At 41.2% G+C, this 11,893-nt stretch overlaps 1 protein-coding gene across 3 annotated transcripts; it reads left to right on the top strand.

Annotated features, from left to right (window-relative positions):
- Positions 1–2,214: 2,214 nt before the first annotated feature.
- Positions 2,215–7,685, top strand: ak1 (adenylate kinase 1). 3 transcript variants are annotated; one of them, XM_086186927.1, is made up of 7 exons: positions 2,215–2,328; positions 5,457–5,494; positions 6,197–6,232; positions 6,316–6,479; positions 6,612–6,728; positions 6,818–7,009; positions 7,100–7,685. In XM_086186927.1, the coding sequence occupies exons 2-7, from the start codon at positions 5,488–5,490 to the stop codon at positions 7,163–7,165; spliced, it is 582 nt and encodes a 193-aa protein (XP_086043053.1). In that variant the 5' UTR covers positions 2,215–2,328; positions 5,457–5,487; the 3' UTR covers positions 7,166–7,685. The 3 variants fall into 3 exon arrangements, with proteins under 3 accessions (XP_086043053.1, XP_086043054.1, XP_086043052.1); XM_086186928.1 differs by lacking the exon at positions 2,215–2,328 and adding an exon at positions 5,319–5,334; XM_086186926.1 differs by lacking the exons at positions 2,215–2,328; positions 5,457–5,494 and adding an exon at positions 5,988–6,128.
- The last annotated feature ends 4,208 nt before the right edge of the window (positions 7,686–11,893 follow it).

Raw genomic sequence — 11,893 nt, forward strand, 5'->3', positions numbered from 1 at the left:
AAGATTGTATTTCCTGATGTCAGCTGTGTTTTTAGAAGCACACGATGGGTAGGAGTGATGTGTAGACGTATGAGTTGATGAAATCACAGTGAATTGATTCCAGACTTCGCCTCAATGAAAATGGAGAAATGATCGATTTGCACTGTAATCAGTTTTATGAAGAAAATGAGTGATTCTGGTAAAACTGCTTGATTTGACACATTTTACTCAACTATTATTTATATAATTTCATTTTTCTTAAAACAAGTATGCCAAATCTTTTCAACCAAGTTGAATTTTGGATCATACGTTCTGTTTTACTTTGATTGCTGCTGCTTTAAGCAATTTTTGTGGCTCCTCCCACTGCTCATTAAGAACTGGTGTTATTTAGTCAATAACAGTATTAGAGAGGGTCAGTTGGTCAGTTTAAGCTTGAAACCACTGTTTGAGATTCAGTTTCATTGAATTGAACAACTGATATGTGACATTTTTATGTGTATTCATGAAACTGCATCACACATAAAATCAGTAACTGAGGTTGCTGCAGATGATATGAATAGCTGCTTATTTTTTATAGTATTATAAAGAATATTAGAGTTGTGTGATGATTAATGTTTCTGCTTAGCTTTTCAAGTGAGAACCGCGCTAAACGCCACCCTTAATCTTCTCAACATCTGATAGCAGATGACCGCTTACTGCCGTTAGTACTGAACGTAGGAAGAGATGGATGGAGGTTTTGCCCTCTCTTCAGCTGGTTTGCTGCCCCCTTGTGGTCAAAACCTAGTGTTACCTCTGTGAAATCCTGATCATATATTTGGGATAAAGAAAAAAAAAATAGTAACAAAACAAAAACCTGGCATTTTTCCTTTCTGGACTATTTCTGTGATACTCTGAACAGTTTCATAAATCACTTCATAAAAGTACTGGAGGTTTAGTGTTCATTTGTGTTCCGCTCGTTGCAGTGAAAGCTCCCTGATGTACAGAAGAATCAGCGCCTCAAACAGCGTCAGAGGAATTGTCAGTCGGGGAAGAATGTGAAAGATTTTGCTGTACACAGCGTCAGTATAACGGTACAAAAATACTGGACCTCACCTGTGGTCTTGCTTTTTATTTAAAAGTAGTTCATACCTCATTTTTGTACCACAAAGGTTATGAATCCAAGGGTACTTGGATGGACCATTTTGACAAGTGGTTTTGGTTTTGACTCATCGAGCTTCGATTTAAACAAAAAAAAAAAAACCCACCACATTGGGAGCTGCAGTTAATATGTTCGTACGTTCTTCAGTTTTTTTTGTGAATTAACATTTTTAGAAAGTACCTGGTACGCTTCTATTTGTCACTGCCATAATTTGTACATACATATAAATATATTTTGTATTTATGTTACATTTTGAGGACATGAAAGTGTTCCCTCATGCTTTTAATAAAATGTTCCAGAGGTTTATTTTTGGCTTTTGTTTTTGTCATGTTTTTTTTTTCTCGAGCAACGTTAAAGCTGTATTCAATTATGATATTAACGACGACCTTGAGCACAGAAGTGTTACTGCAATTAGAAAAAGAAAAAAAAAAACTTTTCCTAGATCTTCTGTTGAAAAGAGAACAATGAAAAGATTGGATTTCTCAACTTCTAATCTTGGGTTGGACCCAGCTAACCGATTGTTTGCGAAAGCCACGTTTGAATAGAAATGTGGAGAATTGAAGATATTTTCTCACCTGGGTTTTGTTTGAGAAGTGAGACTTCAGCTGCTAAAGTCCTTGCGCAGTTACATTAAAGTTTATTTTTTTCCTATCGGTGCCACACGTTACTTTATGCTTGTGTAAATTTGTGTGTCTTCGCAATAATTTGAAGTCACTGATTAGTCTCAGCTGTTGCGCAACAGCAAAATTATGCTGCTTCAGTCCAATTTAAAGTCTTCCAAACCACCCACCACCATTCCATATCGTAACAGCTGGGATTACCTGTTTGTTGCAGATTATCATGTCTATAATCTGTCCCCATTGAATGCACAACCTGTCGAACAATTACAAGCTCAAAGTTTAAAGTTAAACTACAGTGTTTATAGGAGGACCTGATCTAATACTTCCTGCCACAGCCCTCCTGTAATTTCATTCCCTCCGCCTCCTGTCCATCTCCATTTCTCCCTCTGCCTGTCTGCACTTGCTCCCATTTACCCACAATGCAACAGTCGCTGAACAGGCTCAGCTGAGCTATATAAAGGCTTAGCATGGGGGAGGGAGGGCTGCCGTCAAGCAGGAACTGTGCAGACGCACACACGCACACACACTCACGGGGATCCAGGGACAGAAGCCCCTTGCAGTGGGATCTAGAGCCGCAGCAGCGAAAGACAGGTCAGTACTGAGGACAAAGGCTCCACAGAGGAAGAGCAGACAGGAAAAGGCAGCGCCCGGGTCCAGCTTTAACTCAGGGTGTTCTGAATAGAGAGATGTCAGACAGAAAGTGGGCAGGCTGTTTGACTGGGTGGAGGGAGAATAAGAGCAGACTGGAATGGTCATCTGGTGTGACTCACTTGGGTTGGACACTCTTTCACAGAGGATATTACATTTCTCCATACTGCAAAGGGATGTGTGTCTTTGATGTCATCCACAGTTATGCCTCTGCATGAATGACACAACTTAGCTTCTATTTCTGCCATTTATTCTTTTTCCCACCTTGATTCATTTCTCCATCAACATGATGCAGACTGCTAACCTCAACTACAAGACATTTTCTCTGTTGTTGCATCTTCACACAAGCAGTCCTAGCATTTTAACAACACCCCAGCGTGTTCCTAGCTCCAGTAATGCTCATAAACTGCTGCTTAGCGAGCTGAGTGCTATTGATTGTTGTGAGTGGATGGCACACATTAACAAAAACCCTGAAATGATCTTGCTCCATCCTCTCACAAACAACACAGAATATTTCCCATTGCACTGACGTCAAAGGGTCCCCTGTTCTTTCTTAAAGGGGCAGTAACGCAATTAAATCAGAGTACCTCAGTAACTGAGAGTGCACACTGAAAGAATGCACTAATAGATCAAGTGTTGTGTTGCTTCTCAGCTTTAGTGGAAGCTACATCCCGAGCTTGTGCTTTTTGACACACTATCCCTTAACAGCTGCAGAGTCTTTTTATAGCAGGGCTGCACGTTAAAAAACAGTAATAAGACATGGGGGGGACAGACTTGACATCGGAGTAGTGGTGGTGAAACTATGTATACATTTCATCAACAGATAGGATTACTGAAATGTATTTGCTGTATGTACTGCACGTGTTATTGCATTATTTGTAAGAGCATTACGTAGAATATACAGCTCAGCGGCCGCTCCTGCTACGTGTTGTAGGTTTTGGTTATGTAACTCCATGAATGCAACTTTAGTAGACGTGTTACACATATAACTTCTCAAAGAAGGAGCAGGTGACCCAGTAGTTGTCACCATAATAGGTCAGGAAGGGATTCCCAAACCGGCTCTGTGCTGACTCCAGTACCAGCCTCCCCGTGACATTTACACAGGGCTACAGGGTCAGTAGCTAGTGACATAAAACTGTACACCGGAGAAGCGCCGACACCACCAGGACCGAGAACCACTGCAAGGAAGAACAAGTAGCGTTGTAGTACACAGCATCAATAACCCAGAACTTTACTGCAGTTTCGCTGCAGTGAAGTTTCCTAATGTCATTAAAAGACATCTATTAACTCTTGTGTCCTCAGAGTAACAGATTTGGTTCAATAGCAACCAGTCAGCCATGATCGAGTCTTTTGTTGCGTTCTAAGTTTGATCAAAGTTGAATCCAACATAATGTAGGACTTTTATTAAACATGGCGGCTCTCATAGTTAAAAAAAAAAAAAAGGCGTTTCTCCTTTTGGACGATGGATGGGAAGCAGGGGGAGTTTAGCGTCTGCTAGTCAGTAGTGTGAGGATGCTGGTGGTGCATCAGGAGTGCAGCATAGCCAGGTAATGGGGCAGGAGTGAGATGTTTGTCCTTTCTGTTGGGAAGATTTAGGAAAATGTGCTTCTGGGAAAAAACAGAAAGACTGAACATCTTGTGCAGATATAAGATACGATGTACAAGAATGAATGTGAAGAAAGTCCGTTTGAGTAACCAGAGAGTACTGAGTCAGCAGCTTCCCAGCTGGAGTTGCTGCAGGTATAGTTAGCCAGAGATTCTGATAATGAAACCTTGAGAAGGGGAGCAGGGGTCAAAAGGTCAAGAGATATTTAGACTACAGGAGCATAGTAAGTAGTCAGTAGGGTTTAGACCTGTCCAGGTTTGACTCAGGATCAGTAACTGGGAAATGAGACCTAAATATTAAAGGATGACCAGAGTTGTGAGAGGCTCTCACTGTGCATTTTCTATTTTTGTACTCATCAGTAATTATCTTTGCCTCTCATTTATCTATTTGACCTTTTTGTTGGTTCCGTTTCCACATTTCCCCATACTGAGATCTCTACTTTTCCCTATTTGATAATTCTCAATAACGGAAAAACTTTTTTTATTAATTTCTGTAATTCATTTTAACTTCTCAGCTTGCTTGACCACAGTGAATCCTGGGTGTTTGACCTAAGTGCCCTGGCAACAGCAGAACTTTTAAATGCACTCTGTGGACAGCGAGTAACTTGAGCCAACATATTAACATGCCAGCACGAATGCTTCTTCCTCACTCTTCCTCATTCCCGTCTCCGTACGTAAGCTGTAAGTGACGTGTAAACAGGAAACCATGGAGCCTCCAGATATGTTTGAGTAGAAACCATAAAAGAACTGATAGGGGCTCCTGTGCCAGTCAAAATGTTAAGCACAAGAATTGTCGTGCCGCTTTCTTTTGACTCGTGGAGACTCAAAATACAACGCTAAAAATAGGGGCTTGTGCCAGCTGTACCAGGTCACGAGCTCTTATTGTTTAAAAAAATGTATTAAAATATATGTTAATTATGGATGTTTCTAGTTTGTAGGTGATAAATAACATTTAGATGAATTTAATTTGAATGGGGCTGCGATTTATTGTATTAATTACAATACATTTGGAAATTAAGAGCTACTTTGCATGCTTGCTCAAAGAAATGTATATTAGATTCCTTGTCTTGGCAGATTACTGTTGTACTGTAGCTTAGTTTTCAGTTTTGAGTTATGTAAATAAAAATTGTTTCAAATGTAGCCACACAGATTTCCTGGACAGATAAGTTACAGCACTTCAATAAAAACTTGTGAGGGAATTCAAAACAAATATCAGTCATTGTTTGGATTATCTTGGATCTTCGGTTGAATCGCAGCACGTCCTGCAAGTGTCAGTCGCCCTCTCCGAGTGTGCGACATTAACCAATGTCGTGCCACTCGCTTGTTATCCACACTTCACACAAGGTCAGGTCACCGTGTAACAATGGCCCGCTTGTTCGAAATTATTTGAGACTTTCAAACATTGTCAAATATGTGGTTGAAGGGACATTTATGTACTTTTCTGTGTCCTTTTTTTTGTCTTTTAGTGGACACAAAACAGTCGACTAGCTCATCACAATGGCAGGTGAGTAGAGCCTGTGTTTTAGTGAGATTGTAAAATCATGAGAAAGCAGGTAAATGTTTTGTGTGTTATGACTATTCATTCTAGAATATTCTAATTTTGTAGTTTTTAGCATTTACCTTGAGCAGTAAAATAAAGGCAGGAGCTGATATGTTTATTTTCTGAGGCTCTACTGCCACCCTTTGGTGATTTTTGAGAATACAGGACTGAACTTTAATCGGAGAGGTACTGCCGTAATCTGCTATTATTGAGCAACATTATAAACACTTCTGACATGACATTTTACACACAAACCCTACGATATAGTGGCACACTTCACAGTAAATATACATCGAATATATAGTTTAGAATATTTTGTCAAAACCTAGTGTAATGTTTGAGTTCTTATCAACTCAGTATTTTACGTGTGGCAACACATAATTATGATCACTTCGGTTTCTTCAGCGGTTTCATTTGAACCATTGTAACTGGCTCCTGAACAGTTGGGTGACAACTGTTGCCATAGCAACGCAGTCGGCGGCGCAATAGGACAAACTGACACAATAGCAGGCACAGTCAAAACAGTGTCGTGAAGCAGGCGACACAAATACAAGTAGCATGGATTCCACCCTTTCCTCTACATCCTCTTCTCAAGATGGTTCGTTATTCAAATGTGTTTCGAAGTGACTGAACTTGCGTGGACTCTAACTTTCTCTCTTCCTCCAGACAAAATTAAAGATGCTAAAATCATCTTCGTTGTTGGTGAGTATGTTGGCTCTCAGGATTCAGCAGCAGCTACGAGTTTGCTACATGCTAAACTGTTGAGTTCTGTCTTTATGTCTCAGGTGGACCTGGTTCTGGAAAGGGCACCCAGTGCGAGAAGGTCGTTGCCAAGTACGGCTACACCCACTTGTCTTCTGGGGATCTGCTGCGTGCTGAGGTGGCCTCTGGCTCTGAGAGGGGCAAACAGCTCCAGGCTATCATGCAAAAGGGAGAGCTTGTGCCTCTGGTAACTGACATGACTGTTTTAATCTTTTCTAAATTGTACTCATAAATATAATAACAATAATAATTATCATCATCATCATCATAATAATAAGCTGTCTTATCCGAAGGCTGATCCTATGTTTTCTACTTTCAGGACACAGTCTTAGACATGATTAAGGACGCCATGATTGCCAAGGCTGACGTGTCCAAGGGCTTCCTTATTGATGGCTACCCCCGTGAGGTGAAGCAGGGCGAAGAGTTTGAGAAGAAGGTAGAGTCGGAGTTTAGCTCAAAAAATAAAACCTGCGACAATAAAAAAAAAAGAAAACTTAAATAAAAAAAAAACCGTCCGCCCCCCAGATCGGCAAACCCTGCCTGCTGCTGTACGTTGATGCCAGAGCAGAAACCATGGTCCAGAGGCTTCTGAAGCGTGGCGAGACCAGCGGCCGTTCCGATGACAACGAGGAGACCATCAAGAAACGCCTGGACTTGTACTACAAAGCCACAGAGCCAGTTATTGCCTTCTACGAGAGCCGTGGCATTGTCAGGAAGGTGGGTAGAGAACGTCTGCCATGCTCCGCTGACGCGAGGCCGTGTGTCGTGTGTATATTCTTACATACGGTGTCGTGCTTCTTTGCCTAGGTTGACTCTGAATTGCCGGTGGATGAAGTCTTCAGCCAAGTCTCCAAGGCTATTGATGCACTGTAGTAAAACAACTTAACTAGATTTGTCTGGTTGTTGTTGTTTTCTTTTAAATATTTCCTCAATGTTCATACGGACGAAACATGAACAATACCAGAAATTATATCCCTTTTCATTCGTCTTGGATTACGGATCCAAGATGTTTTATCTCTACTTCTCTTCCAGGAAAAAGTATCTGCACTTCTAGCAGCACCTGGAAATCCATTTATTTATAAGTTGTATGTCCATTATCTGCTGAACATATGTGGATGTGTCCAAGTGACGATTCTAAAGGAACTATGAGTGTAATATTTCACATCAGCCATCTTGTAACCTTCAATGCACACAGCCAAGCCTGCACTTTACGCCATTTCAACCTGCCACTGTGGCTTCACTGATGTGACTCGATGCAGGCGACTTCTCAACCACCACGGACGACTTTTCATCGATTTATAAATATGTTTAAAGCAAAGAGACGTTCTAGTTTTTTCATAAAGTTATATACATAACATGGATCTCAATAAAGTGCCACAACAAACTAAGAGTATCACTTGTCTCCCTGTCACAGTGACCTTTTTCTGTTCATCTTCGGAGATGTTTGTGCCAAATTCTACTGGGATATTGTGTTTTATGTGTGGTGACAGCCATCTTGACCTTTGACCAGCGGAATATTTCCAGCTATACTTGAGCTCCAGTTCATGTTTGTGCCAAATTTGAAGAAATCCCTTCAAGGCATTTCTGAGATATCACATCAACATGAAAAGAATGGGACAGATGGACTTCCCGAAAACATAAAGCCTCAGGCCCACAGGGCTGTTAGCAGCACGGAGGAATGATAGTTTAGAAAAACAGAAGAAAATGAGAAAAAATGTTAAAACATTTGAGAGCTGTTTATACATGGATGAGAAAAGATGCACTTTACAGTCATATAGATTCATATTAGAGCTATTTAATCATGTGCAGACTGGAATTGTAAATAATTATGGACACACGCACACACACACACACACACACACACACACACACACACACACACACACACACACAAACCTCTTCTGTTCCAAAAACACGGTCAAGGTGCTGGAGTGTGCAGACACAACAGGATGCAGGACATGCTGCTACATCCACAGCTCACTGCTGTTATTATAACCTTTCCTTTGAGCTCCTGATGATCAACAGGTCTCTCTTTACCTCACACCTTCCTCACACACACACACACATACAAACACACACTTCCAGCTGGCGAAGCAAACACTGCAACAGGTATCCGGATTAGCCTCCAAGGAGATGTGTGCTCATGACTCGGCGCTGCAGGGATGAGGAAGAGGAAAAGAGCTTCTGAAGGGGGGACAGGATGTGCCCATTGGAAAGTCAATCAAGAAAAGGCGTCCGTAAGCACTTTCATAAAGTCATCGAGGATGCTGCATGAATGCTAGGAATGCGTCTCTTACTTCATAAAAGCTACCAAACAATAGGGAAGAGTGGACGAAGCAGTGCAATTCATCACGTCCAACAGTACAGAGAGCGAGCAAGAGACACGTCTGTGAATGTGAGGGGAAGAAGACTCGAGGAACGCACAGGTCACTGGGCTGACGCATACAGTCAAAGTTTAAAACCAAGAAAAGGAATTTATTCTCAGAGACCATTTATGGAAATGCAAATATAAATCGCTTCAGCATCTATAAGACAATTCCCACCCACTCTGTGTAGAGTCTAATTACTGCCCCCTTGTGGAGGCATTGAAGATAAAAGTGTGGCAGCAGAAGGAGCTGAACAGCTGACATCACAGCTACCTGCATGTTTAGCAAATCAAAATTAAGCAGAATTGCAAAGACTGTATGATCAAGGAGCAGCAAGATATATTCGTTTTTGCATCTGTGACATGATGAGAGCAGGAGTTAAGTGATACGACCCACGTGGAGAAATTCATTCATCACTTGTAGGTTGGTGTCAACATAATCAATTATTTTCCACTTACCAGTCCTGAAATTTTTTCTCAATGATCGCAGAGATGAAAATAGCAAATTTGCAAATGTAACCAGCTCTTGAATTGCTGTCACTCTGGCAAATAAGATGAACCCAAAACTGTTGTATGCACTTAGAACAGCTGTAGACTCTGACATTATCACGAGGAGTGTAATCTGCAATTAGGGATGAATATCACACGCCAAATTTACCTACTTGGAAAGAAGGAGGGTCATTTTTCAGAGCAGCAAGATATAGAAAATGAATCAGATGAAGCACAGCCTGAAAAATACTGAATATTTGTTCAGTATTTGATAGTTTGTATTTATATGTTGCTGTAGCAAGATTACACAAATCGTCATTTAGCGTGCACAAGAATTATAGTGGCTTCCAATTCATCTCAGGGGGAGATGGAGACATTTTTAGCTTTATGTAGGAAGAGTTTGATGGGGAAATATTCCCATTTTAGCACTTCTTAGAGAGCCATTTGCAGATTTTTGGCTCTGATGAAGGTCTCGCTTAACAACGGAGTGTAATACTGAGTTTAGCAACTGCGAAAATGGTGAGAAAACATAACAAACACCTGGCAAACCAGGGAAATGGAAGATTTTGTTTGGGAAAGATCAGGCAAGTAAGTTTAATGTGACTGGACAAAGTAGAATTTGTGGAGAAACATAGGAAATACACTTGCACCAGGCACAAAAAGTTTTTAATTTAGGTCACATTCATTTGCGCAAGTGATTGGGATTTTAAAGAAAATTCTTTGCAAGTTTGTCAGTCTGTTTTATTTTCATTTTCATTTCAAATATTGATTTATATGGGTAGCTACAGGTAACTACATATCTCTAGCCAAAGTGAACTCAACCAAGAAAAAAAATGCATTTTTTTCGATGTGTAAAATGCATCTGACTCAAAACTTCATTAATTTTTTCTCGGCCCAGGCTACAGCCCTCCAGCAAGTTTGGTGGAATTCAACTTCATAGTTTTTGCACAATCCTCTTAATAGAGAGACGAACTCCACCAAAAACCTCCAAGGCCAAAGCAGAGGTAATAACAATGCAGTTTGTCCCGTTACTGTATTCTGACTGCAGAAATGTAGCGGATTCCCAGGGGGCAACCGTGTAGTGCATTTGTTGTAGGTGAACATTTGGTTGTGGGACTTTCCGAAATGGAAACTTTCCCATTTTCCAGCTGCCTGAATGCACAGTAGCCTAGTTGGAGGTTAGAGGGTCATGGAGCAGTACTGTGTAAAATAAAGACAACATTGCCTATATTCTGAGGAGAAAAAATATATATGTGTGAAGAGTCAAACTGAAACTTTTTCTTCCTTTCTCTGGATGATGATGTGCCCCCCCCCCCTTCCCCCCCAAGAAGAAATAATTCTGAGCCTGTGTGACTCAGATCTGCTGAGAAGTGTTCCGTAATCTTCCTTGAATCATGACTTATTCTTTCACAGTATTTTGTAAAAACGGGCTGGGTAGTTTGTGGGCACAATGAGACAGAAAATCAGTACCAAAAAAACAAAAACCTTCGCAACTTTGCAAACGGGCTGTTTCTATATGAGGATCCTGTCAATTAGCCACTTTATGGGACGTATGTATATGTCTGCATGCCTACTCACATATTACCGGAGCTATGCCAGCCGTCAGATCCCCCCTTGGAGGACGATAAGGAAATGAGTAAGCTGGCTCATATACTTTGCTCTCTCCCTCTCTCTCCTCTGCTTCAGACCGTGGTGGGCTGGCTGACTGGCTGGCTGGCACCACAGAGACCCAGCGGCACCGTGCGGGAACCAACGTCAACCTATGATGAAAGACGATGGCCGATTGTTTCCTGTTATTGAAACACTAGTGGGTGTGGGGCGTTGGGGGTATAGGCTCAAATAAAAAAGGAAAGCCATTGAAAGAGAGTGCTACTGTAGAAGTGGCCAGCCACAAATGTGATGGAGTAGCCGAAATGACTGCCAACACTGTATAGCTCAGCTACTAAACACAAGTCACATCAGCTATATAAAGGATTGAAAGCAACACAGAGTAAAATGAGCTCCCTTTTAAATTATCTGACAGTGTCCATCTAAACAGAACATCATTGTAAAGGCTGAATTTATGGCAGAGAAGTATTGGATCTTGTTCAAGTGGAGCTAATAAAGTGGCTGTGGCTCAGGATTTGGAGACTGATTCATCCATACAAGTGCCTCTATGCTTTTACCCCTTCTGGCTGATTAAACCTCCTCCCAGACATGTGTGTGCACGAGCAGGTTGAGTTTCACAGGTGTACTTCATGAAGAGCAAGAGCCAGAAACATAATCGGAGGAACCTTTGATGGCAAAAATTCTGCAATGTGTTATGAAATGTAGGCTAAGTGCGCTAGCTCTTTGCAGGAAGCTAAAGAGTTAGCACAATTCTCAGCATTAATATTGATAATATTTTATGGAGAGGTCAGGCATGAGAAAAAAAAAACTGGGGAGGAAAAATTTTAGCCTAAAATTTTTGCTGAAACTTGAGTCAAAATGCTGAAAACTCAGCCCAAAAATAGCCTCCACCCAATAGCTAGCAACTCCTGGATAGCCCTCTGCTAATTTGAATATGGATGAATAGCTCAATTATCCAGCTGCTCCAGGCTTTCAAAATGTTGACAAAACCAAAAGGATTGAATTTTGCTTGCGCTGGATGTGAGACGCTGAAGACAATATCCATCCACTGTTCAACAGCAACAACAATGGAGTCTGCCAAAAATGATACAGAACAAGAGCACGACATGCTGAAATTAGGCTGCCTTTATCGTAATAGA

This window comes from Aulostomus chinensis, chromosome 19 (assembly GCF_037954235.1).
Source record: "Aulostomus chinensis isolate RoL2024-O1b breed Wild chromosome 19, RoL_Achi_v1.0, whole genome shotgun sequence".
Taxonomy (NCBI): domain Eukaryota; kingdom Metazoa; phylum Chordata; class Actinopteri; order Syngnathiformes; family Aulostomidae; genus Aulostomus; species Aulostomus chinensis.